General features: G+C 31.8%; 1 protein-coding gene across 4 annotated transcripts in view; it reads right to left on the bottom strand.

Annotated features, from left to right (window-relative positions):
* Positions 1-4,916: 4,916 nt before the first annotated feature.
* Positions 4,917-24,548, bottom strand: part of hop (tyrosine-protein kinase hopscotch) — a 99,284-nt gene continuing 79,652 nt past the window's right edge. The window contains exon 17 of one of the 4 annotated variants that reach the window (XM_085810621.1): positions 4,917-8,781. In XM_085810621.1, the coding sequence (XP_085666747.1) occupies positions 8,484-8,781 (298 nt within the window). In that variant the 3' untranslated portion in view covers positions 4,917-8,483. Of the gene's footprint in view, positions 8,782-18,543; positions 18,813-21,024; positions 23,127-24,548 lie in introns of those variants that run through there. The other 3 variants (XM_085810624.1, XM_085810622.1, XM_085810623.1) reach the window with 3 other exon arrangements.

Genomic DNA, 24,548 nt, shown 5'->3' with positions numbered 1-24,548 from the left:
ACATATTATATCTTGTTTATCTTCGTAAGCTATAATTGCGGCTCCAACTTTACCTTGAATCTTTGATCCCTCTGTAAAAATTTCTATTTCCTTTTCTTTGGGAATATTCATATGCCACACGATTTATGTGGATTGAGCTGGGCGTTTGTTTAATTTTGGGACTTCTACTGCAGAACTTGGTATATTTAATTATTTACAATGCAGTCCTCTTGAAAGTGAAAGAGAAGAAATATCTCCGACTCCTGTTCTGCTTTAATATCTAATGGAAGAGCTCCAACAACTTGAAGAGCAGTTGTTGGTGTAATACAAAACGCTTCAGTTATATGTAGTAATAGCTATTCTTTGAATTTGTAGCAGCTTATTTGTTGCTCTTAGCCTGCCGCTATAATGCTACCCATACAGGGAAACCGTATAATATTATTCTTGCAATTGCTCTTAAGTATATTTCTTTCCATATTTTCCCTCTAAATCTCCAATCGTGCGTCATAGGATGATTTTAATAGTTTACAGCTGCGTCAGTTTGATTTCGCATTTCCGAGAATGCGAAATGAAATCTATGTTAATTTCTTATCAAGAACGAACTCTAGATATTTTAATATATCATTTTTTTGAGTAGGGACATTTTTCCATCGTAATCTTGGTGGATTTAATTTTTTAAGAAATGCTACCATTTTGTTTCATGCTATTAAAACTAAGTTTCTATTTATCACTTCTTTTTTCTATATTCTCTCTAATGCTTTCTTCGCTTTTCTTTCCATGTATGTTCTGTTTCTACCACTAACAATGACGATAAAGACATTGGCATATGCTTGAAGAGGGACATCATTTTCTAAGTCTAACTTTAATGCAGCCACAATGTTCCACAAAACTGGACCTAAATTAGATTCTTGAGATGCGTCTTTGCAATAATGTTTAATAACATTGACACCACCTCTTTCATAGATAATTATTCAGTAAATTATGGAAATTTGCTAGACAATTAAAATTTTGCAGTGTGGCGATGAGTAGACCTGGCCACCAAAGATTACTAAAAGCATACATCACATCCAGAGAAATTTCACCAAGTTTGCAAATTTCGAGCCATAATTTCCTTTAATGATGGTTATAAGATTGTCCAATGTATCCACTGTTCCTTTATTCGGCGTAAATCCAAATTGGTACTCATGTAATAATTTATTATTCAAGAGGAAGTATGTGAGTCTTTGTGTTAGTAGTTTATCTAAAACTTTTCCCCAAGTAGAAAGAAGGCATATTTGTCGGTAGGCACTACGGTCTGATTTATATTTTCCTTTTTTGGAAAAAAGCACTAAACTAGCGAATTTTCATGACCCAGGAAAATAGTTAAACTTAAGGCAAGAATTCATGATATGTAAAAAAAATTCGCTATTTGCCAGATAAAGTTCAACTAATTTAAAAGTAATTCCAACGATACCAGTGCTTTAATATGCAAGTCAGAATATCATAACATACTTAGAGAATTAAAAATACATGCATTGGAAACAAACTGCAAGCTGTTTAAGATATATATATATATATACAAAGCATAGGAAAATGTTTTCTTTTCAAAGCATTTAAAGACACAGGAATCAATTAGCCATAATTAGTTAATCAAAACTATCCAGCATGCATAGCATACAATTTGTTGATGAACTAATTGGAATTATGTGGTATCTATGTCATATAGTACTTAGAAGAAACAGTTTTTATGCTACCTGAATGTTCTCCTCTATATGTTTGGTAGTTTTTAAGCTTCAGAGACACCACACAGTGAATTTTTTTAATAGTTCGGTACTATATCTTGAGGAGTGCTGAGGTTAGTGCTAATTTCTGGTTGCTGTGTATAGCCTCAAGAATGAGATTTGATTTACTTTTAAGGTGCTTGATGTAAGGGAGCTTTGTAAAAAATCTACAAGTATCTACAAAAATGCCAATTTTAAAATCAAAATTATTCCTCTTGCTGTTACCTGAAAATATGTACTGTGAAATAAGTAATGAAAAATTTCTAATATTAAAAACTTGCATTTTTGTTTTCTTAACATCACTTTATTGAGCACGAAAATATATAGTTTCTACATCACAGATTTTATGAAATTTACAGCATTTTAATACATAATAAACAAAACAATTCTGTGCTTGAAAATAGATCTCTTATTAAATTTGTGATATATATTCAGAAAATGTTCTCTGTATTTGACTGCAGAACTCATATTTGAACATCAGACTCACCAATAATTACTACATCTTTTGAAGCATTCTTAAAACCTGATGAGGTAGTTCAATCACAGCAATAGCATAATGGTTAGGACAAATGAAATATGAATGATACACACTTTTATTGACAACTTTTGTGACTAGATGAAATGAATATTTGTACATATATTACTTAGTTTTTAAGAAATATTAAAAAAATGATAGATAAAATTAATGAATATATGAAATATGAAGAAAAATGCTTGAAAATTATATTATGTATATAATACCACAGTTTCTAAAAGTATATTTTACACTTATATGCTAGACACTTTGCACTTATTATGTGGAAATCCACTCTATGTTTTTTCCCTTTTAGAAGCTAATAAGAAGACAGGTATGTAACACAAAAACAGTGTATATATCACATATCCATAATATACAATCTTCACTATTTATTAAACATACAAATACTTTTTCCTTTGCAGCATAAAGGAAATGTATTAAAAAATTACATTATTTTTTATCAATGGCATTGGAATTTGATCCTATTTCTTTAATGAGAGGGATGATAAATATAATTCCCCAGTAACATCAAACATAAATTGCACCGCACAAGATAAATAGACAATTAATTAATATCATCTAAAAATTATATATGAGTTCCAGCTTTAATCCTACTTCACCACATAAATTCACCTGCATGACCTTCTAAGTGCATGAAAGAAAGCTACAACATCTTTATTTAAGAACGAAAAATATTAAGTACATATTTTATGATAAATATTTACAGTAACACAAAATAGAAAACTTTATACATGACAAATCTATCAATAGCAACAGGAAGTAAAATAATATTCAAGCTGACATCACATCAGGGCTGGATTTATGTATAAGCTACACAAGCTATAGCTCAAGGCCCCCCCCCCAAATTAAAATATAGAATAAATAGTATTAAAATATGTTATAACAGACTTATAAAGGGCCCTATAATCTCAAATAGCTTAGGGCCTTATCAAGTCTAAATCTGGCTCCGAATCACGTTTTAGAATGCAGCTAGAAACACCATAAGATTACACAGAATGGGTTTATGTTTATTAACCCATTGCCTTATTATCTTTACTGTCACTTCTACTTTTGTCAGCTTCTACCAGGATGGTAATTAGCTAATGCATAGAGTTCTAGAAGTTAGGAGAGAGCTTTTGGAAGTGATCAACTGAACTTTTGCACTATTTTTGACCAGCTCTTAAAGTTACTGAATTAGCTTATTAATGAGTTACTGAATTAGCTCTTAAAGTTACTGAATTAGCCTTTCAATAGCTGTATTTAGAAGGCCTGAGCCAAAAATTACTGTAGGACTTTGCAATGTTAATTGCATATTTTATGTATTGAAACTTTACTTTGATATTTGTGCGAGTTTCCACAATCAGCAGTGATTCATTTAGTAGTAGTTGTTAAAACAAAAGGTGTATTTTAAGTTTTCTTTTGGGTCACCTCACTATCTACACGGAGCTGGCACAGAAATACTTAGGGCCCTTGTAATATAAGACTGTTTTTTAACATATTACAGACTATTATTGGCATGAGAAATGTTATTTTCAAAAGCATGCATCTTGCACCACTAAAATTGACAGTCAATGTGGTTAATTTTAATAAAAATGAGATGGGTGCGATATTTTAATGAAATGATATGTATGTTAGTTTGCTTCTTTAATATTATGTGAATATAAAAGCTGCTTTATACACAGTGCAAATTTAAAAAGGAGAAAATGAACACATAATCATAAAAGGCATAATAGAATAGAATTTACAATTTTTAATGTTACTTGAAAATTAAAAATCTTCTGAATTACATTTTTAACTTTTACATGCATGATTTTTAAAACTTATTGAAAAACAATTATAAGATACATTCAAGTCATAGATTTGAATTTGCAGCGAATCCTACATCATGATCTTAACGCATTTGCATATGAAATATATCTTTATCCCCATACAAATTTAAAAATAATTTTGATTTTTCATGTAAACAAATGAAATTTAACTAAATTTCAAGAAACTAAGATAAACTGACACATCTCCAGGAATAAAGAAATATCCCCCTCTCCAACTAATACAGTTCTTGTGATGTTTAATATTTTTAAAAATCTGATGTGTACATCACATGACTTCCTTGTAGGGAATATTAAATTATACACATTTTTTCCTGCATTTTATTTACAATTACTTTCTCGAATCTCATTTCTCATTCGATTAATTCAGTTCTCATTTCGCAGCAAGGCAAAAATAATAAAACTTTTAAATATTTTTATTAAAAATTGAAAAATATAAAACATAAATACAGTTAAAACAATTTAAAGAATAACTTTTACAATTAAAATTTTTGTTGATAATTCTACTGTAATTGCATGCAGGTTAACTAAAAGGCATAAAAACTTTAACCGTAAGATACGAACAACATAATTCAATCATTTTTAAAGCAAAAAATGCGCAATTTACCAAAATATAAGAATTAAAAAAGCTGAGCTCACTGAGCTGAATATATATATATATACATTGGTGCAACCGAATGCAACCAAAGAGGGAGGTGCACAACTACATATTATAGCAGTCCTATATACAAAATTTCAAAATGTTCTGAAGCTACTTGTTTTTGAGTTATGCAAGATACATTCACCATGAAAAAAATCTCTTCTGAATCCATTTTAAATCAGTATTATAATTCGTTTGGGGAAAAAAAGAGTCCTTTATTCTGTCCTAATGTACAGATATCAAGCAAAAACATTGTTAAATTGCATATGACAGTGGTTAAAATGGATATTTTCATTGAAATATGTATGGTACTTGGAATTTTTCGTGATTACAGTACTTCCTTTACTTCATACAAGGAAGTAAAAATATGATAAAAAAACAGAAAATATTTTTAAGCAGAGTGTAAAAAAAAAAAAAAAAATAAGATGCATAATCTGTTTGTTGAAAAAATGTTTAAAACTATATCAACAACAACAACAACAACAAAAAAAAAAAAAAAAAAAAAAAAAAAAGCTTATTATACATTTACATTTTTCTCATGAATATATAATTAAGTTACTGTGAATTACATATTTATACAACTGCTTGTTTTCTAGAGAATCATTTGTAATTTTGATATGATAATCCTCTTTTACAGTTAGTACGATAAAATGTCACTATGATAACAATTACATAATGGATGACATCATTAATGATTGAAAATAAACAGCAGTAGAAATAAAACAGCATATATCCAATACAATTTCTAATGTAATCAAATCATACTTAACAGTTTTATTTAAATTGGTATGAAATATTTGATTTACTAAAATTTTACATAATTTGTTTCCTCATCCTTCATACATATTAAACATCTGCACCATACTTTATCATTCATTAGCTAACAATGACCGTTAATACTTCTGTATTTATAGCTTTCATGCAATACCATACTATTGGCCCAAAATAATAATGGACACTTAATTTTATTGATCTCGTTTGATTTGTTGCTCATCTGATCTTTAACATCACACATTTCATGACTAAAAGTGAATTATTAAAATATGCCAAAAAAGAAGAAACGATTATAATTAAGAAATAATCCCGCTTAAGCACAAATATAAAACTCCACATGTATTATACACACATAAACACACAAACACATGAGATAATATATTAGTTTAAATGCAGTTTGTAGATATCAGTTAAAATGCAGTTTCTAGTTATATGTCCTTTAAGACAAAGCATTGTTTAATATGCTAGCTAGTCAAAGAATACTTTTAATGTACAAAAATTAATTTTGTTTTTAAATAGCAATTTATAAATAGTAAACAAACAACACATCTTTTGTAAAGAAACTTAGATTCTAGGATGGGAATTGCAAGAAAAAGTTAATGGCCAAAGTGCTTTTAATAACTCAGCCAGTTAAATTGTATATTTCAGGAATTCTGAAATATGAGATAACAGGTACAAATACAGCATATTTTAATCACTGAGATTTCAAAAATGAAAAGAAAGATAGGGTTTTGAATTCCTATTCATCAATCTCCTAAACCACAAATCTGTATATCTCTCAAAATTTGAATTTCATGCAATGCTTAAAATTTATGTTTCTGCTTTTGTGAAAGTATAAGTAAAATAATTTTGACAATTTCACAACTATACATCATTCTCTCTGCTTCCCTAATAAAAGATTTCAATAAGGATGCAAAACAATTTACTCTAGGGAATTTTATTCATTGCAAACCATTAAGTTATTTTGATTTTTTATATTTTTACTAAGAGGTTTCACATAATGAATATTATCACACACTGAAAGCATACTTATGCCATGAATTCAAAAGATATGTGAACTTTAAGTTTACTTTATGTACTTCCGATTGCCCATGCTTTTTAGAAATTTATATGTATATATATTATATGTATTTGGTAGCTATGGCTGTTTAGCTGGATGACTGAATCACACTGGGCTTTGATATAATAACTGGTTAATAATGCTGGGCTAGGATAACTGGTTAGTAACACAGGGCTAGGAAACAATATTTCCTGGCATGAAAAATTTTAAGTTTTATTATTACTTTTAAAATAATATATACATATTTTTTACTCCAGCTTTATAAAAAAATAGCACAAATCAAATTCTTAAACAAATAAGTACTTCCACTTATTTTTAAAACTAAGTAAGTAATTTACAAATTCCTGCAATAGTTTTTTTTATCATGGAAAACTGTTAACACATTATCTAATGCATATAATTCATATAGCTATGAAATATGACTGCTATCCAATTCACATTTGCTTTTTAAAAATAACCACGCTAAATGTTTCACATACAAAAAAGATATATTCACATAAAATGTTAATGATCAGTGCACACATTTTTTGATTCATCAATGACATACATTTACAACTATTCTTCCATTATGGCAGCTATATTCAGACAACATAACCACAAATTGAGAGGAGGGTAATCTTATCCATATATACAAAATTATATACAGTCAAAAGTCGTTAATTCGGACACCCATAATCCGGAATGATCTATAATCCGGACCTCAAAGCTAAAATCTTTCTGCGCATGCGCCGCATTGACGCATGTGCATAGGCGTTTTACTCGTGCGCGCAAGACATTTACGACTGCGCATATGCGTCTGCGCAAGTGCAGAATACGTTTTCGCGTGCGCGTTTAATATATAACGGACGGTATACGCTAAAATTATCTATTTCAGTTAATGTTGATGATTGCGTTGTTCTTTAATCTTCGAATTGGATCCGGCTTATTATTTTTTGCAGACTGTAAGAGCAATTTTCTAAAAGTAAGCTTGAACTTTCGATTATGTCAAATAGAATTTCCGATGCTGGAGCTCCCAAAGGATCTAGAAAACGAAAGTATGTTTCGATGTCCATCAAACAAAAAACGAATTGCTACAAAAAATGGATAAAGGCATATTCTTTGTTTTTCTAACCGTTCTGAAATCTGTTTATCAATTTCACGCTGCTCTGCGCGGGGGGGGGGACGTCGCGGCGCGCAATGAACTGGAAGTTGATTTGTCAACACTATCGTTATCTTCAGGGCAGATGTTTTTATTTTATTCGGCTTATAATTCCTTACTAAATGTAGTATTTAATTTCGATGTACTCCGTCTTTGATATGATTTAAATCAAATTCCTCGTCATTATAAATATCACGAATACAAATCAAATAGTTTTCTGGTTGCAATTTTCTAATTTCGGCTATGCGTAAGGTATGCTTTACGCATCCGCGCGTTGAAAGAAATGTTTAATAAAGTAAACAAATAAATATTAGGCTTCTTTTTTGGTAAATTTTGATACCCTTTAGATCATAATTGCTCATTATTTTATAAATTACGGTTTCATATTTTTAATTTTATAATTTCTGCATGCCATCTTACCAGATTTAAACTGATGATCTATAATCCGGAATCGCCGAAGTCCCGACGAGTCCGGATTAAAGACTTTTGACTGTAGTATTTGAAGGAATGAAATCATTCTCTAGTTAATATTTCCATCAAAAACAATCAGAGATTATTTACACTTTGAATCACCAATCTGAAACACATCTTCATGCCTATCAAATTGACACAAATTAGTTTCAGACTTTTAAATATCATTTAGGAACTTGCAAAACAAACAGTATTGAAAACACTCTACAAATATCACATTTCTGAATGTAATTTGCCATGCTTACATTTGCACAACCACACCTTTTGGCAACAGTTTATTTGAAGCTACTGTTAAACTCAGCAAATAAAATCTTTGTTTCAAGGGCATAATTCAGAGTGCAAATTCTGCAATAACCTGATGATTTCTGAAAATGATGGTCTTTCATGAGAATCTTTTTCCCAGCATGTTCTCATCAATGAATAAACAAGAGCTGGACAGCCAGGTGGAATGCCTAGACGATGACCTTGTTGCAGAGCTTCATTTAAAGCAGTATCAGGAACACCAGGTATTTCTGGATTCTCACCATAAGAAAACATTTCCCATAATGTAATTCCATAACTCCATACATCTGATTTATGAGAGAATTTGCCTTCACTGATGCTTTCAAGTGCATACCTGAAAGTACAAATAACAATTGTTCTGAAAAATTTTCATACCCCCCCCATTTTTTCTTTTCCATTTTCATACAGTAAACCCTTGTCAAACACAGAGGTTATGCCATATATGGCGAAGAGAAGTTATGTCATGTATGGTTAACATGTCCATGTATGGCAAAATCACATTCTGCAAAGTTAACTTCATGTGAAAAAAAACAGATTAGGCATACTTCAAATTAAGAAAGTCTACACAATTTATACAAATATAAACATTATTGTAATTAAAAAGGAAAAATGAAACAAATGTTAATTGAAAGGATTTTTATTACTAGTAAAAAAGTAGGTACAGGATAGAATTATTTTTTTAAAATGACTGGTGAATTTTGCTTCTGACAATGTTCAAAACAACTCATTAAAAGTTTCGTGCTAAAAAGTGCAAAGTTTTTCAACTCTGATAAAGTCTTCTCTTGATTCGAGTCAGTCTCCGTTACAAAATCAGACAGTTCCTCTGACTTTTTTTAATAATGCATTTAACTTCTTATATGTTTAAAGTACTTTATCTTCTTCACTATCACTGCTTTCATCACCAGCTATCATTATAAAATCATCTGATTCCTCATTTGTCATTTCATGATCATCATTCTCCACTAATTCTTTAATAATTCTTGCTGCCTACTGCTTTTATAATTTGTGTGATTTCTTTGGCTTCATTTTCAATCAACAGAAATACACTGTTGACAACTTCTGGTCAGCACTGATGCTAGCAAGCATTCATAGTTGATCAATTCACTTGTTCCTGTTCAAGTTTAATCATTTCTCAGTGTCTTATGTTTAATTGCTTCTGAAATGCCATTAGTAATGCCTTTGTATAGTGCTTTATTTGCAGAGATGTAAACATGCCTGACATAAAAGGCCTTAAGTGATTTATGATTCCTTGATCCATTGGTTGGATTCAGGAACTGGTATTTGGAGTCAGAAATAAAACTTCCACATGCAATGTTGTGTAGGCTTCAGTACTTTGTCTTGGAGAATTACAGTAACTTTAAAGCCCAGGTTTTGCTGTTTTAAATAATATGAGACTTTTTTAATGAATGAATTTTCCAACCAATCATTAAAAGAGATCACTGCATGCAACATAGCCGATGCTTTGTAGCACACCACATATAATTAATATACTTGCATAGGACAAATGCTGTTTACATCTCTGCATAGGACAAAAGCAATATACAGAAATGCTGGATGATTCATAAACTCTGTTACTATTGATAAATTACATAAGCATTACCTAGTTTTCTGAGGATAAACATTAAACAAGTCATGGTAAACATTAAAAAAAGACAGTTACAGCTTGAAACAGCTTAATTCTCAAATTCCAAATAGCAAAATCACAGGAATTTAAACACAGAAAAGCTCAAATGAAAGATTATACTCCAGATAATAAAATATTTTTAAAATGTCCCAAGAAAATATTTTCATAAAAGTGAATGCACAGCAACCCAAATATATTTTTGCTTGAATGAAACCAATTCTATTTGAGGAAAAATAAAATTTTGCACTTGACAGCATTGATTTTGAAAAGCAGGCATTACACTGCTTTCACTAGCAGAGTTTGGACAATATCATATGAACTTAAGAATGCATTAAAGAAAATGCTGCACTTTTTTCCTCATAAATATGACATTTTGTCAAGTAGTAAAGCATATAGGAACGTGCTTTTCATGAAATTCATTTATGCTATTTACTGAATTTTTTTTTTTCTTTTTTTTTTTTCAAAGTTCAAACAGGCCAGTGAGTAGTACATGGACAGCAGTACTAGTTTGCTCTGCAATTCTCTGATTTTTTTTTTTTTTTTTTTTAAATTTAAAACATATTGCTAAGAATATGAATAGAAGACTGGGAAAAAGTTGTTTTATTATGGATTTTTGATACATTTTTAAGTTTGTTAAATTGCTGCTACTTTGATTTGATTTGACTAACTTTTGCTGGTTTATGTAATTTTAAGGGCACTGCCATTTTTTAAAATGGCTACTGTTCTTCGCATGTTAGTTTGGTGAAAGTTTAGTTGCCAATGATTTGAAAAATTGAGCAGATAATGCAAGAATACCACATATGCTTTTAGTTATTAATAAAATACAATGCAGTGCACCTCAAGAATAATACATGATAAAATGCATGAATTTGTTATTCAGTATAGTTCTAAGATTTAGTAACATGGATTATTCAATTTTTTTATTCAAAATTGCTCTTCAATCATTTGACATGATTTTGACATACTGCCATTTGTTTCTATCTTTCTCCTTTCAAATCATCTTACAGCTTTCAAAAGGAATTAAGCTGTCAAATGTGCCTGACAAAGGAATATCTAAATTTTAGGCTTAACCCTCCGAGCAATGCAGTTTTTTGACTTCCTGATGAAGAGCTATATTTAAATAACATTTATTACTTAGATTTGTATAATTACTTATTTTACCATTTCTTTTCATAACTTTCCATTCATTAAGCTAATACAGTCAAAATTCGGAATGATCTATAATCCGGACATAAAAACTAAAAACTTTCTGCGCATGCGTCACGTTGACACATGCGCAGAGGCGTTCACGCGTGCGCGTAAGACCTTTTACGACTGCGCATATGAGTGTGCGCAAGTGCAGAATACGTTTTCGCGTGCGTATTTTATGTATAATGGACGTATAAGCTAAAATTATCTAATTATCTATTTCAGTTAATGTTGAGATTTCAGTTAATGTTGATCCTTAATTTTCGAATTGCATCCGGCTTATTATTTTTTGCAGACTGTAAGAGCAATTTTATAAAAGTAAGCTTAAACTTTCGATTATATCAAATAAAATTTCCGATATATATTTGTTATTATGTAAAGGATCTAAAGCGAAAGTATGTTTTGAAATCCGAAATCTCTTTATCAATTTCACGCTGCTCGGCGGCGGGCGCGTAATGAATTGGAAGTTGATTTGTCAGCACTATCCTTATCTTCAGCGCAGATGTTTTTATTTTATTTGGCTTATAATTCCTTACCAAATGTAGTATTTCATCTCGATATGCTCCGTCTTTGATATGATTTAAAACAAGTTCCTGGTTTATAGCGAAGAAAAGTGACAGAGGTTATTGAAAACAAAAAAATTTCGATTGACAAATTAGTCGGTGTTCTTGACACAGCAATTATAGGACTTGAACGGCGGAACTTTGTAACTGAACAAGAAATTATGTCTGTTTAATAGAATTAAAGAGAAAGTATTATCACATGAAACGAAGCAAAACTTAAACAACTTACATTGAAAGAAATGTTTAATAAAGTAAACAAATAAATATTAAGCTTTTTCTTTTTGCAAATTTTGATACCCTTTAGATCATAATTGTTCTTTATTTCATAAATTACGGTTTCATATTTTTAATTTTAGAATTTCTGCATGCTATCTTACGAGATTTAAACTGATGATCTATAATCCGGAAAAATCGATAATCCGGAATCGCCGAAGTCACGACGAGTCCGGATTAACGACTTTTGACTGTATTTAAATTATTAAACAATAAAACAAAACAATATATTTCAAAATAACAATTATTACTGACTGACAGGAAATTCAAATGGATAAAAGCAGTCATGCCAATCAAAAAGGAATATACTTAAAAATTAATTTAAAAAAAATCTTTTTAGTTTCCTTTAAATTTACATCAGATACAAGAATAATGTGCAAAACCTTAAAATCTTAGATTTTCAATAAATGTTAAACCATTTAAAATATAACTAAAATGACTTTTTTATAATAATCAAAATAAAAAAGAACTTGACGTCCAAATTCATTATTATCAGTGACTTATCCTCTCATATAGCCCACTGAACAATAATAAATTAAGTTTCCAGGATCTTTCCTTCCATAATAAAACTATCCTTTGCGGAGATTTTAATGCTCATTGCTCCCACTGGAATTATAAGGATTCTAACAATTCCGGGAGGACAATGGAGGACCTAACTAATTCAACCAGACTGGAACTAATCTACCAGAATATGGATATTCCTTCTTATATTTATTATTTATCGTATAATGGAAATTGTACAAATCTCGATCTGATTTTAGCTACTGCTGATTTAGCTGGGGATGCAAGAAGGGAAGTTCTGGTTCTGGACATCGTATCATCACGACCCGTTTTGGATTACAAACCTCTTACCCTTTAGTAAATAAAGTGAAAAACAGGTGGAATTTTAAGAAGGCGAAGTGGGAAAACTTTTGCTGGGAACTTGAGTCTATCTTTTCCCAGCCATCTAAGTTTTTAAACCGAGAAGGCATTCTCTTATTTTTCTGAATTGACAAGGCAATCTCTTATTTTTCTGAATTAATTTTGACAACCGCAAAGAAGTGGATACCAAGAGGTAAACAACTAAGGTTCAAGGCTTTCTGGAATGATAGATTGACTGAATTATAGGAAATATCCATTGAATTCTGAAATGTTGCTGAACAAACAAAAAAATCCTAAGGACGTCCAAAGATGGAGAAGTGTAGCCATCCTTAGAAAAGAAATTATTGCGGCAAAGAAAAAATGCTTTAATGATTTCATTACTAATATAGATAATAGAAAGGACAGAAAAAAGATTTATAATTTTGTGATGGAGTGAAAAAGGAAGAGAGTGTTCAGGGAAGAAAACCCATGAAAGTAGGTTCAAAAATACTGACGGATGATATGGTCATGCGGATGCTTTTCACTCATTTTATTGCAATAGACAGCGTTTAAAAAACGATCTGAAGAAGAGCCAAAAGATCCTTAGAAAAACAATTATCGGGAACTTTTTTTCTAGCTCTTGTGGACCTTTGGTTTTTAATAGAAATTATACTATTTCTGAATTTCTGGGAGCTATTGGACAAATGAAATGTAAAAAAAGTTCAGGCCCAGACAATATCCATATTGAATTTTTAAAGAATTTTGGCGAAAACACTCTGAATGTCCTCCTGAAGCTCTATAAGAGTTGGAACTCAACTGTTCTTGCTGCCTGGAAAAAGGCCATCTTGATCCCAATTCTTAAAAAGAACAAACCACAGCAGGATTTGGACAGCTATAGACCAATTGCTTTAACTAGTGTGTTATCAAAGACAATGGAGAGAATGATTGCTTCCTGTCTTAAGTGGTACTTGGAAACCAATGGTTTAATATCTTCCAAACAAGCGGGATTTAGAAATTACCATTTTACAAGACAACAAGTTGTATTCTTAAGCCAGTTGATTAAAGATGCACTTGATGAACGAAATTCGGTACTGGCTGTTTACGTAGATTTCCAAGCAGCTTATGATAACGTTTGGAGGTTAAAGGGTGTTCAAAAACTTCAGGCATTCGGTATTGGCGGAAAAATGTTCCTTTGGTTAAAACATTTCTTGACCCAACATTTTTGTGCTACTCCTTATGGCACCAGCATTTCAAAATATAAACAAGTTGAAACGGGTTTGCCTTAGGGCACAGTTATTAGCCCTATTCTCTTTAACATTTTTATTAATGACCTAACAGACATCTTAGAATCGGATGGAATCATGAACGCTGCCCTTTTTACCGATGATCTTGTCGTATGGGCCAGAGCTAAAAAATAAGATCAAGATGGTTTAAACCGAATCTTAAACTCTGCGCTCCAGAGACTTGAGGAGTGGTGTTCTGCTAATAATATGAGAGTTAATCAGGGGAAGACTACTTGTCAATTTTTCTCTCTCAACAGATAACATTTTACTCCTAGACTAATGTATGAGAAGTCGGTTTTGCAGCAGACGGATGGTGCCACCTATCTTGGCTGTATTTCTGACAAGCGCCTAACCTGGAGAAAGCATGCAGAGCATATAGTTGCTAAGGCACTACGTATCCTTAGCGTAGATTACCTATCCTGGTGTTAAATGGGGTTGTGGTAGAAAGACTCTCAACTCGACATATAAATGTATATTTGACCAATACTACATTATTGCTGTGAGATATTGATCTCGGCTATGCGAGATGTGATACAACGTCTGGAGGTCTTCCAAAATCAGGCACTGCACTTTACAACAGGAGTTGTTAAATTGATTCCAATTCTGGCAATGCAGTTGATATCCGCAAACCAACCAATGACAAACCTGATTCAGAAAAATGCTTTCATCCTTTTCCAGAGACTTATTCATGTACCAAGTAACCCTCATTGGAGGAATTATAATTATAATAAACAATGAAATTTGAAGACACAAAATGGCTTTCTGCAGTGTGTCTCTTGCCTAGAACAATACAATCATTTAAGAACACTGAAACTGGCACTGCTGTTTTTGCTAAATCCGGTTGGATTACAGCTTCTTTGATGTGCAGTTGGACCTGGAAATGAAAGTTGATAAGAAGGAAATGAGTCTGGAGCATATAAGAACTATAGCTTTGGAAACAACTGAGCAACGTTTTCCAGCTGAGGAATGGATACATGTATATACGGATGGCTCTTTGACCGATAGGATTCAAGGGGATGGAGCTTTTAGCAAGCTTTTCAGTTTCTACATATCTATAGGGGCTTATTCCACTCACTTTGATGGAGAACTGAAAGCCATTCAGATAGCTCTCCAACAATTATCATTGAGACAGATCTCGTTCAGGAGGGCTGTTGTACTGTCTGATTCGACTTCAGCAATGCAGGCCATCTCCTTTTACCAGAGTGTATGAACACATGCGTTCCACAGTGTCAGGAAGTCATAAAAGAACTTTCCCACAAGATATCTTTTCAATGGGTACTTTCACACTGCGCTATTTATGGGAATGAGATGGCTGACTGACATGCTTGCGAAAAAAGTGGCTACGGTTCTCCAAAAGCCAAAAACGAGTGCCAAAAGCCAAAAGCCTCCATTCCATTAAGCTTCTGACATCACTAACATATCAAAGGACTTTTAGAGATTTTGTCACTAGGGCTAGTGAGGGCAAGCTTTGGAGTGTTCTCTCATCAAACCCAGCTTTTGTTCCTGACCACCTGCGAACAGTTGCGGTTGCATCTTTTAGACTATCGACGGGACATGCCTGTCTACAGAATCATTTATTTCGCATTGGACTAGCTGATTCACCATTGTGTGTTTTATGTAATAGTGGATGGCCAATGACGCCAGAACATTTGAACAAGTGTGAAGCACTGACAAATTTCTCTTGTAGATTTCAGTGCTATTGGCAAGCAAGGAGATTAATGGCCTAATGGCCAATGTAACTGGCATTTGACAAATAAAATAAAATAATAATCAAAACATGAAAATATGACCAAAATGATCTAATTCATCTCACCTTTACAACCATTGCTTAAGAGATTACGAAAGACAATCTCAATTTGACTGTTGCCACAGATGTCACATATATTGGGTCATCCAGAAAGTTCTGCAAATTTTTGGTGATAAATACTCATGAAGAAGTACAAGAAAAATTTTAATGAATCGCATAAGCACAATTTTGTTCTATGACTTTGTCATCTCTCTGGAAATGGAGAAAATCCTTTTTTTTTTTCTTTTTTTTGTTTAAAAAAAGTCATTAGGTTCATTTGTAAAGAAGTTATCAGCTGTTTGACAGTCTCCAAAGAAACTAATTCCATGCCATTCAGGAAATATTGAAGGGACCTGAAAAGATGAAAATCAAACGAGGCAAGGTCTGGTGAATATGGAAGGTGGCACAAAACATTTTAGTCACATTCAAACCTTTGTCCGATGTTTCATCAAAATACAGGGCAAGCACTGTCGTGATGGATGACAACACCTTGATGACTGGTCAATTGTGGATGCGTTGATTCGAATTCTGCTTTTAAAACTTTTACTTAAGAATCACATTTTTCTGAATTCATCATCTAATTTGATGGCAACAATTCCACTTTAGTTTCACCATATAAAAAAACGTTACATTTTCTGGGATGCAGCCCCTATCAATGTTAGAAAATGAGATTTATTTTGTTAACATTATGAGCTTTTTTTTTTTTCTTGCAACATTATTGCATAGCATCCAATTCTCATTCCCATGCATTAGCCATTTCAAAACAGGAGCTTCTCAATTTCTTTTCCACAAAGAATCACATACTGAAACTAGAGGAAGCATATTCTATTCTGTACGAAGCACTCATACATCAATACATCATAGCAACTTATATATCCAGTCTTCTTGAAATAATCACATACTGTACTTTTTGGAATGTTCAGTCCATCTGATAAGAGACAGCATCTTTTGATTGGTCCATCTTTAGAAAGGATGATTACAAAGCAGGCACCATCTCCAAGGCTTAAATTCTGCACTTCTCAAACCACTTTCAAACTGTTATCATCAGAAACAACACTGTCTGTATACAGCTTACATTTTAGGAGCAAATCTGATTGGCATTTTTTTTTTTTTTCTTCTTTTTCTACAATAAAAGAGCATAATATGGTAAAAATGTAGCTTTGCAGTCTCCATTTTTATCACTGCACTGGGGGAGGGGACAATTATGCCAAAACCCTTGCTAGAATTAAGCAATGCTAGTAGGAAAGACCACACTTAGACATCTGCTTTATAGTTATTTGCTAATAGATGAAAATGCACTTCAAGAAAAACAGCAGAACTTTCCAGATGACTCAATGTATAGATATACTAATAAGTTAGGTCTTGAAGAAGATACATGGTTTGATATTTTATTCCTAATCAGAAACCCTTTTGCACCAGTAAAAACCTTATTCTACTTTGCACTAAATGCACTATATTAATGCAATGTTTGTTTAAAAAAATAATAACTATATTCAGTAGTAATGTCTATCAATTTATTTACAAACTATGGTTGAACCATAGTTTCCAATGATTCAGATGAGGGTTATGGCTTGTACATAATTAAGCTATAATATCATGAAAAGAAAACTAGCTTTTTTCAGTCTTAACAATAAATTACTGTACAGAGAATTAGAAAACAATCAGCAGTAAAAAGATTTTTTGAGTGCAGTATAGTGTCAATATTTGTTTCTCCCGTTAGTCATCTTTGACTTACCAAATGCAATTTACTCCAACATTTCTGATCAGATAAATACATTTTGAACTGCCCAATTAATCATAGTTACATCAGCAATTAATAAAATAACATATCGTTTTTCTGTCTACTAAAACCATGCTTTCAAGCCTTCTGTCATTTGAACTGCTTTTGTCCATTTTATATCTTACTTTGTGTAATTCCAAGTCTTTTGCATATCGTTACAACCTTCTTATTCTAAATTTTGCTATATCAGCCTATATGAACTTTAGCAGTTTTATTTCTTATAACACTACTTAATTTAATGCTTCATCTGTGTTTCTGCACATACTAGTCTTTGTCTGTAATACTTTTGATTTAAAAACAAATGCAGTGAATATGCAGCAAAAGACCTAATTTTGAAATTATTTATTTTACAAGCCATGGAACAAGCTAAAGCAGAACTTACCACCTATTTTTAAATACCTGAAGTGAATGCCTATTGATATATTTTTTAGATTTTAAAAACAAACCAATCCTACTATGAATTGATTTAAATCATTACTGGACATTAAAAAAACATTCCTATTGCCCAACATTATAATCCATAAATCTTTTAATGATAATGCAAAAAAATTGTTTTTTTTTCCACTGACACCAATTGATTTTCAATATATACTAATTTACACATTACAGAATTTTAAAATTTGAAAAAAAAAAAAAAAAAAAAAAAAAAAAAAACATAACAAATAGCTGTAGTTAAAAAAAAGGGGAGAATTATTTATCTCCCCCCTTACATCTATTTTTTTTCAATTTTTAATTTCAGTTTTTTTTATTTAACATATTGCTTTCAGATATAAATCATACTATAAAAATCATGGCATTCTTGCAACAAATGACCAATGGAGCTGTATCTATAACAACAGATGACCTACTCTGTCTTTTCCTTTGGTTGTCAGTATGAATCACAATACACCCACCTGATGATCAAATTTTGTTGATCTTCCTACGGTGTCAGACTGTCTGTGGTGTTGTTTTAAAAGGAATAACTGCAATGGATATGAGAACAACACCTGTGATGCTGCTCTATCACCTTCCTGAATTGTGATGGCAATCTGTCAACAATTGAAACAAATTTCTAGTCATGTCGAAAGATATCAGGACAGTGCTTTTGTGAATGAAAAACAGATATACATGTCAGTGTTGTTTTACAACTGATTACAGTAGTAAAATGATGAGTATTGATAAATGTGAAATAGGAGTGCTTCAATTAACAGATGCCAGATAGGATCACATGAAATGCGTTTTTAATGTATTTAAAGTACAACACCAATCGAGGTCCTCTTCTAGGCCCTATCAGTGCATTCTTCTGGTTATGTTGCATACTATAATACAGTGTGTTTCATATTAAATGGGACAAAAAGAAAGCATACCCGTGAATACTGTTAATTACTTTATTGTGATACATCGAATTTAGAATGAAACTATAGTTATCGAAGTTTCTATAGATGTTCTATGCCTGTCCCTCTGGTGACACAGTAAATATTTATGAATATTGCAATCCTGCAATGCCTGTGATAGAATATCCTTTGTTAATGATTCAAGCACTTCAGCAATCTGCTACTTATCTACGGCGTTATCACTTCTATGCATGCGGCTAGGTGGGACATTTCCAAGAAACGTAATTCTAGTAGCACTGCTTTAAACAGGAGGCTTCCAAAAAATGTTCCGGCTATGCAAAACATTTTGAAAATTTTCCAAAAATATTCCATCTGGAGGCATGTTTCACGAATGTTCAACCAAACAGACGAAAGTTCTGCTTCTGTAGGATCACGGTAATTTTCAATATAGCGATGGCTTTCGCTGTGAAATCATAGACAGTGGAAATAGATGCCGATTTAACCCTTTGCGGTCATATGTCCACTCTCAGCCACCAAAGCCTTTTTACTGTTGTGGTCGTATGTTTGCTCTCAGTCACCAAAGCCTTCTTACCGTTTCGATCATATGTCTGCTCTCAGCTACCACAGCAAGGAACTATACGAATCGTATACTGTATGCATTCATGTATCAGTTTACACTTTTCCTATAGGAACCTCAATGCCTAAAGAACCTATTCACGAACCAATACGGTGCTCCATCGATTGGAGATAATGTAATCTAATCTAAACAAAAGTTGTGACCCAGCGCCTGTCATGCAAGACGCAGTGGTGAGTCAGTCGTCTTTTGAACGAAATGAAATCGACAACATTCGACGATACCTTGTAAGATTCCAAAGAATATTTTATAAATTGTATTTAACAGTAATTAGACATTATCTCTTCTTAAAATATTCCAAAATAATTCCCCAAAATTCAGCTAGAATAGAGAACAGGACACCTATGCCACATTTTATGTTCGTCTGAAAATTGGTGGCACAACTGGTAGGTTATTTTCGTTATGGAGCAGTTTCCAAACCAGGAAGACCATTGACCTCTGATAAGGAAGAAAGACTTAATGGAAAACTGCATATATTGCAGCACTGCAAAAATGTAAAAAGTAAAGATTGTAGTGTATGTTCAAACAGAAAGATTAAGGGTGGAAGGCACCAAACCAATTATTTTTGTGATACATGCCCTCAAAAACCTGGCCTGCATGTTGGAGAGTGTTTTGAAAAATATCACACGAAGGAGAATTATAAAAGACAAATTTTATACAAAAACATATCACTAGATTAGTGTATTGAATAAAGATATATCTAAAGTTCACAAAAGAATTACTAAATCTTGTTTATCCATTGTAAACTTGCGTGTTATGTATCCCTGTTCTATCGAGGGAAATTAATTCCAACCAGTACGATACCCATCTCCAAATTTAATCCGACCGCAAAGGGTTAATAGAAGAAATAAAGAAAAAGCCATATATATATATTGCTGTTTTGTTGTAGTATAACTGTCTAAATCATTTTTAAATGTTTATATATTCATTAAATTTATAATCATGGAAATTTCAGAGTATACCATATTTTATGACGTGCTATTTCTGATGATTTGTTTACAAATTACTCGTCGCCAAAAGTTCGCCAAATTTGTTGTATTTCATGCTTGATAGTGTGAAAAGAATGCTACTGTTATATAGTAGAATTTTTTAAAATATGTTTGTATAAGCGCAACTTTACTTTTCTGCTGATTACTTTTATCACTTTTAAATTGAAATTGCATAATGTTAAAATCATCAAATATGTATATTTATTAAAACATAGATTATGTAATAATGAGCATACACATTAAATTTATATGCTATTATCTTCATGTTATTAATGAAATGCACTTTAGCTTATAAACACATTAAGAACTATAGTTTTATTATAAATACTACATATTGAAACATTGGAAATTTATGGATTTATTATTATGAAAGATGAAAAAATTTGTATATACATTCGTTAATAAAAATCTTATTCATTACATTAACACTAATAAACATACATCAACGACTTCTAAAACCATCACATCTCTCTCGCTATGTGTAGGTAAATATATGATTTATTAAATGTGTGTATATATATATATATATATATATATATGAATACAAGAATGAACATTGTCTTGCCAAAAAGTTTATTTGAAGTTACTTCTAATCCATATAACGATTACATAATTATCAGCAACTGTAGTCATCAGTTCTTTGCACATTATCATGGATATGGAATACACAGTTGAAAAATAATTTAAGTGCATTTTGTGCATTAGGCTAGTCATTAAAATTCACCCACTTACATACAGCCTTTGCATTTGTAACTATACTTGGGAATTTAAACAAAAAAATTGAGCAAGTGGCCTTTATGAAATATTTAACAGTTTGGGGATAAAATAAAAATTTTTGACTCATCACAAAACAAATATCAATAAATGGCATTATATCATGTACATAAAAGTTATTAAATAAATATATGGACACAAAAAAAATTTACAATAATAAAATCAAATATATACAACAGATCATTACAAAGACTAGGACTTCTCTTTGCACGTTTTTTTCTCTTTAGGTTTTAGAATCGTCAGAGTCGAGATAAAAGTGATTTCCTTAACAGCCATCACCTTTCTATTATTTTCCATAACTAACAATAAAGTTTAAAATGAAAAGAGTGTGAGGGATACAAAATGCAACACAGAAAAGCAACCATCACTCGAAAGGAAACGTCACTTTCGCCAATCTGAGTGATAACTGATTCTTGTTTGGCTTTCAGCCTGTTTATTAAGTGAAGATGGTAACCTCATTTCGTGGAAGTGCAATTCTCAGAATTGTTCCATCTAGCATAATGTTTCGGCAACAAATATCGTATGTGATAGCGCTTTTAGTTGCTGTTAAGTCCTGGGGAAATGGAGGCATGAACACTTTGCCTTTAAAAAAAACCCACAGGAAAAAAATCACAAGGGTTTAGATCTGGGTATCTTGGTGGCCAACAAAGCAATGGCACACCATTTGACCCAGCACAACCATTCCAGTGATGGGATATACTATCGTTCAGGCACTAGCATACATTTTCATGCCAAAGTGGTAGAGCACCATCTTGCTGCAGAATGAAACCAGGAACTGCTTTCTATAACTGAAAGAACAACCACTCTGATAGCATATCTTGAGAAATTACCCATTAATTGATTTTTCTATGAAGAAAAAAAGACCAAAAATACAACTGTTGGAAATAGTAAGAATTTATAGCACTGGTACTGGCAGAATCACACTCATGTTCCATTACAACGTGTGGATTTTTCGTGTCCCAAATCTGTAAATTACTGTGATTAACTTTTTCTCACAGAAAGCTTTATGCAACGGCTTTTCCAAAGGTTTTAATGCCTGCATCTTCTGAAAGGTGTGTTGCCAGAACTGTAGACCCTTCCGTAACACACACCACACCATTACATGTGGCACACTGAGTTCAGAACTTGCACAGCACATTGATTTTTTGGGACTTCATAAAAACATTTTACAGATTTTTTTTACCACTTCGGTTTTGGCTGCTGTTTGTCCTGGGCTTGTTTACTTATACAAACATCCCGTGTCCTGAAAATGCTTCACCCACAGTCTGATGTTGTGACAATAGGATGCTTCTTTACCAAATTTCAATCAAAAAGGCTTTGAACAATGATAAATGATGATATTTTGGCATATTCCAAAGTATAATATGGCTTTTCCTGCATGGATGGTGCCATTTTGATTAGCAGTGCCTCTAGCAATGATTTCACAACCAGAAGATTTTTTGCTGTTGCCAGATAAAATGTGTATAATTGTAGATTCAGAATTAATCTGTTTGGGCTAATCTTAATGCAACGAAAGTACTTAAGCATAATTTTTTTGTATTTACTTATTTATTTATGCTGCTTTATGTGTGGTTTAGTAATGTTATCAGTTTCTTTAGCTCTGATCAAGCTTCACAGATGGTAGGTTACCTGCTAAAACAACACCAAAATTATAAGGCACATTGCCAAAATGATATAAAGCAATTAAAAAAAATAAGGAACTTACAACCAGATTGCAGCCAAACACTTGAAAGCTAACATAAATTAGTACAATTGCAATCTGAAATGCATGAATTTATACCCCCCCAAAAAATGCATAATGTGTAAGCATGCAAACAAACAGGAGATGAGAACCGAAGGCAAATTCTTTGAATGACCAAAAATTTTTGTATACCTGATATGTAAATTAATTTGAATGATAGATTATAAATTCTACAAGTCAGATTTTTATGAAAAAAATCAGCTGGAAATTATACAAAGACACAACTTGTTTTCCTTACATAAAAGTAAAGCCTTGTTCCCAGATGATAAAATCAAATCTTTACCATTAAAACAATAACAAAAAATAATTTCTTAAAAGTTTTAGTATTTTTTTCTGTACTTACCCTACTTTCAACATTAAAAGGTTCAAGAAGGACAGCAACTTAACATTATTAAAACCTACCTAATTATTTGAATACAATTAAAAAAAGGAAATACATATTTACTACCTATATATTACTACAAAATTTTATCATTACTATTAAATTTTACTTTTGATTCAGGTGATAATGCATATTAAGGAAATGGAAAGAATTAGAAATTTTGTAATCAAAGTTTTTTGCCTTAATGCTGCAACTGATGCAGGAAATTTCATAACACTAGTTGCAAAATGTCATTAAAAATAACATGTTATTTTGAAAAATTCATTCTGTTCAACTGGTCAACAGTTCACTTTTATAATATGGCATAAAAATGGCAGTATTATTCCTAATTGATTAGAAACTATTTCCAATTTCATTAGAACAGCAATTTTTGCCTTTGGTGTAGTGAAAATAACAACATCTGATTTTAGATGTTAAAAGCAGATTTAACAGTGTAAAAGGAAATTACATAAAATAAGCTTAAAAAAATGGTTCATTTAAGAGATATATGTGGTATCCGTTAGTTCAACACAGCCACCAGAGGGCATCACGTATGTGTCGACAGCAAGAGCAAAAGATAGATGTTGATTCCACGCGAAGGTGGTAACAAAAGAACTATGTTAAAATAGCAAGCACGACTAGGTGCTGTGTAGCTATTTAAATACTTAAAGTCATGCAGAACTGTAATTGTATTTAACAAGCGCGAGAACGTGCAACGGTACTGTTCAAATCTGTAGCTCCTGTAGCTTCAATCATTAAATGTCTGTGGTGTGGAAGTGTTATTTACTTAAGAATATCATCTTCAACTCCCCACTCACATATATAAAAGGTAAAATAAACACATGGATCAGAATAATCATAGGATACATTTTTTCAAATAGCTGCATTTCACCTTCACAGGAAGCTGAATAAATCATTTTCGCTAAACTTGGTTATATTGCTGGACTCAACT

Source organism: Stegodyphus dumicola, chromosome 2 (assembly GCF_044657685.1).
Source record: "Stegodyphus dumicola isolate Sdum_Otavi_A_Nest chromosome 2, ASM4465768v1".
In the NCBI taxonomy this organism is placed as follows: Eukaryota; Metazoa; Arthropoda; class Arachnida; order Araneae; family Eresidae; genus Stegodyphus; species Stegodyphus dumicola.
This window is presented reverse-complemented; position numbering and strand designations above follow the sequence as displayed.